Source organism: Mandrillus leucophaeus, unplaced genomic scaffold (genome assembly GCF_000951045.1).
Source record: "Mandrillus leucophaeus isolate KB7577 unplaced genomic scaffold, Mleu.le_1.0 Scaffold55, whole genome shotgun sequence".
In the NCBI taxonomy this organism is placed as follows: Eukaryota; Metazoa; Chordata; class Mammalia; order Primates; family Cercopithecidae; genus Mandrillus; species Mandrillus leucophaeus.
The window spans coordinates 2,587,575-2,592,043 of record NW_012105919.1 but is presented as its reverse complement, the minus strand read 5'-3'; the positions used below and the strand labels follow the sequence as shown (position 1 = coordinate 2,592,043).

At 48.1% G+C, this 4,469-nt stretch overlaps 1 protein-coding gene across 1 annotated transcript in view; it reads right to left on the bottom strand.

Annotated features, from left to right (window-relative positions):
- The window catches only part of ACAD10 (acyl-CoA dehydrogenase family, member 10), an 80,850-nt gene that overhangs the window by 25,559 nt on the left and 50,822 nt on the right, over positions 1-4,469 (bottom strand). The window contains exons 9-10 of the mRNA XM_011997887.1: positions 3,869-4,050; positions 2,064-2,214 (exon numbers count right to left, since the gene is read on the bottom strand). Coding sequence (XP_011853277.1) covers positions 2,064-2,214; positions 3,869-4,050 — 333 coding nt within the window. The remainder of the gene's footprint in view (positions 1-2,063; positions 2,215-3,868; positions 4,051-4,469) is intronic.

Genomic DNA, 4,469 nt, shown 5'->3' with positions numbered 1-4,469 from the left:
AGCTCACTGCAAGCTCCGCCTCCCGGGTTCACGCCATTCTCCTGCCTCAGCCTCCCGAGTAGCTGGGACTACAGGCGTCCACCACCTCGCCCGGCTAGTTTTTTTTTGTATTTTTAGTAGAGACGGGGTTTCACCGTATTAGCCAGGATGGTCTCGATCTCCTGACCTCGTGATCCACCCGTCTCAGCCTCCTAAAGTGCTGGAATTACAGGCTTGAGCCACCGCGCCCGGCCTACTTTTCAAAGTAGCTGTGGCAGTTTATGCTTTCACCACTGGTGATTCACTCCATTAGCAAGAAATATTCTTCCATCCATCAAAAATCAGAATTATCTCAACTATGTTGATCAATAAGCAGCAGCACACTCTCTAAAATCAGAGGATGCCTTTCCTGGAGGCAACATCCTAAATGATCATCATACTTCACTATAGCAAGGGTATGGGGTGCTCAGACTGCACTGGACATCTCCTGCCTGCTGTATACTTGATCACATTCGTAGATCTTTGAGGTGCCAAGAGAAGCAAAGACAAGGTCCACGGAGCAGCTGTTATGGGCTGGTGACACAAAGGCCACCTGAGGTCTTCCCCACCAAAGGAAATACATGGCAATAGCTGGCAAGGAAAGTGTTGTCAGGTAAGTGCTCTAGAGTCCCAAGTGGAGAAAGATGGAGGAGGGGGTCAAATGCAGCCCAACTGCTTGCCAAGTTCAAGGCAGTGTGGGGGAAGCACTTGGCCCCATCAGACTCTGATGCAGGAGTAGGTTCCTCAAGCTCCCATGATGACCACATGACAAAGAAAGCTCAGCTGTCCACTCTCAGACCCAGGGGGATTCCCAAAGGTGGCTGGATAACAGAAGAAGCCGGGAGCGAGGGACACAGGTCAAGCCAATGAAGACAGGCCAATCAAATCTGGAGGGCAAAGAAGCGTCTTTAAGGCTGGGCATGGTGGCTCACGCCTGTAATCCCAGCACTTTGGGAGGCCAAGGTGGGCAGATCACTTGAGGGCAGGAGTTTGAGACCAGCCTGATCAACATGATAAAACCCCATCTCATATTTTTGTATTACTAAAAATATATTGTATTTTTGGATTTCTAAAAATACAAAAGTTAGCCGCACATGGTGGTGCACACCTGTAATCCCAGCTGCTCGGAAGGCTGGGGTGGGAGAATCGCTTGAACCCGGGAGGTGGGGTATGCAGTGAGCTGAGATCATGCCACTGCACTCCAGCCTGGGCGACGGAGTGAAACTGTCTTAAAAAAAAAAAAAAAGAAGAAGCCGAAAGGTCTTTAAAATTTAAAATTAACCTTCACAGTCTAGCCTTGTTTAATAAAAGGCCTGGGTCCCCACATGGGCAAAAAGACAAGCCAAATAAGGCATTCTTGCATCAAAAGCAGGTCTCCAGGTGCTGTGAAGCAGAAAACACGATAAACACTACCCTATAAAAGTACCTAATGGGCAGTTTTCACAGCAAGAGATGATAAGAAAAAGCTATCATCTCTGCCGCCGGATGCCAGGCATACTGAAGTTCCCATTTTAGCCGCGCTACAGACTCATCACATACCCCCAGAGACTCTGTCACTCTCTTTCAATCCTTTCACTACACCCAGTGAGAATGTCCATCCCCAGGCCTCTTGGGAGGTGAGTGGCACCCTCACTCTGCCTTACTTTCAGATGAGATCAGGCCTCTTCAGGGGCCGTAGACTCTGCCTTACTTTCAAACAGTGGGTCTCAACAGAGGAATGCTGCCCTCCCTGGGAACACTGGACCAGGTATGCAAAGATTTTTGGTTGCCACACTCTGCGGGGAGGGGTGCTACTGGCATCGGGTTGAGGCCAGGGATGATGCCTGACATCCTACAATGCACAGTAGCTCCCACCACAAAAACTTACCCAATTCAACATGTCACGGTGCCAGAGCTGAGAAACCCTGCCTGAAAAGGCCACACACAGAGAGGTGCTTTGTAATAGGAATAATTCCCGACTGTAAATTGCAGCAAGACCAATTGCTCAATTCCCCCTTGGAGTGTCCTTGCTGTCATTTTTCAGCTCTCCCTGCCATCACATCTACCTGAAGTCCCCGTGCACCAGTGTGGTCCTCTGCTGATGGGGAAGATGGAGGGGGAGCCACTCGATCAGCCTCTCCATAGCTGGGATGGTGCTGGTTTCAGAAGCCCGATACTGCTTAACCCAGGTTCGCACCTGGCGTGGAATATAGGCCCCTGTGGGAAAGATGATTAGAACATGGTATGCAATTTCAGCAACCTCTGAAAGTAACGGGAAAAAAAACCAGTGCAGTAAAACCCTTTGTCATGCTCTGCAGTGGGTGCTGCGGTGTCTTTGAACACGTTCCTAAGACTGGAGAATTTCCCACATGATGCTCCTGCTGCCCCAAGGTGGAAATCATCGGCTGTTTGGCTGGATTAGTGTGGTCTGGGTGCTGTTCCTAGCTGTGTGGTCTCCAAATATGATCTCTGCTCCTCTTAAAGACCTTATGGCCGGGCATGGTGGCTCACACCTGTAATCCCAGCACTTTGGGAGGCCAAGGTGGGCAGATCATGAGGTCAGGAGTTCGAGACCAGCCTGTCCAACATGGCGAAAGCCCGTCTCTACTAAAAAATACAAAAATTAGCCAGGTGTGGTGGTGGGTGCCTGTGATCCCAGCTACTTGGGAGGCTGAGGCAGGAGAATCGCTTGAACCCAGGTGGTGGAGGTTGAAGTGAGCCGAGATCACACCATTGCACTCCAGCCTGGGTAACAAGAGCAAAACTCCGTCTCCAAAAAAAAGATCTTGTGTGCTTCCTAATAGCCTTTCATAAATCACTTTTTGGCTAAACAACAGTGGTTAGCTGAACAAATCAACCCTGGAGTCAGACTGCCAGGCTTTGAAACCCAGCTCTGCTGTTCTCTAGAAGTGTGATCTCAAGCAGGTTACTTAGCATCTCTATGCTTTAGTTTTCTCATCTTGAGATGGTCCTCATAGAGCCGCTGGGAGAATAAAATATGTAAAGCCCTTAGAACTGTTCTTGGCATGTGGTAAGTACTATATGAGGGCTGGCTGCAGTGGCTCATGCCTGTAATTCCAACACTTCGGGAGGCCAAATCACTTGAGCACAGGAGTTTGGGTAGAGCCTGGGCAACATGGCGAAATCCTGTCTCTACTAAAAATACAAAAATTAGCTGGGCATGGTGGTGCATACCTGTAGTCCCAGCTACTCAAGAGGGAGAGGTGGGAGGATCGCTTGAGCCCAAAAGGTTGAGGCTGCAGTGAGCCAAGATCACGCCACTACACTCCAGTGTGGGCTACAGAGAGAGACCCTGTCTCAAAAAACAAACAAAAAAACTATCCCTGTTGAAACTGGACACGGTGGCACATGCCCAGAGTCCCAACTACTTGGGAGGCTGAGACAGGAGGATGGCTTGAGCCCATAAGTTTGAGACCAGACCAGCCTGGGCAACATAGTGAGACCCCCATCAAAAAATATATATATTCCTGTTGAAGAGTATTTAGGGAAAAGGGTAAGAAACAGAGAAAAATACATTTTAAATACCTTTGGTCAGTATCAGAAAAAAAATTTAAATGGTCTAGTGAGATAAAAGTAGCAGGGAATTGTATAGTAGAATACTTCAGGGAAAAAAAGAAAAAATTAAAAAAAAAAGTTGCAGGGAAGAAAGACTGTGTAGTTCATAAAGGAATTTATCGAAGGCCCAAATACCTAAGTCAGCAACACCTCCATTAAAACTAAACTGGATTGCCAAGGAAGAAGCTAAGTGTGCCTTACGCATGGTGTGTTAATACCCAAAATGATTCAGATCCTAAAAGCAGAAGCACTAGTGATGAAACAACCAGCATGGGAGACGTGGCCTCCTGCTCACCTTGCTTCCCATAGTCTTCAAGCCCCACAGCCTGGGGATCCACACTGTGAATTTTGCACAGGACTGTGTTCATAGCAGTGTATATGGCTCGCCTGTGGCTGGGTTCCAAGCCTGGCAGGGAAGGGTCTTTGTAGATGAGACCTGGGCAGTACTCCATCACATAGAATGGGGTGCCAACGACACTGGGAGGAACACAGAAGGGGTTTCAGGGATCAGAGTCATAATGTGGCAGGCTGTTAGTCATGACCCTATTCTTTGTCACTGTCCCTGGGTGTACGGGTTGAGATCTGGAGAAGAGTTCAGACCCAGAGCACTGGATACTTCCTTTTTCCTTTCACATAAGCACAGTGCATTAGAAGTGTCCTTCTTGCAACGGATCTATCCACATACATACACACGTGCGTACACACACATGCACACCCATCTGTGCTTCTTGGACAGCATGCTTTTCTCTTCTCCCTGGTTCCTTTGTATAAGCCACAGGAATGGATTCAAAGTGTAATAATGTAGCAAGCAGCAAGGCTCAGAGAAGGACCTCTGGAGTCACACAGAACCGATTTTTATTTCTTTTCTTTTCTTTTTTTTTTTTTTGAGATGGAGT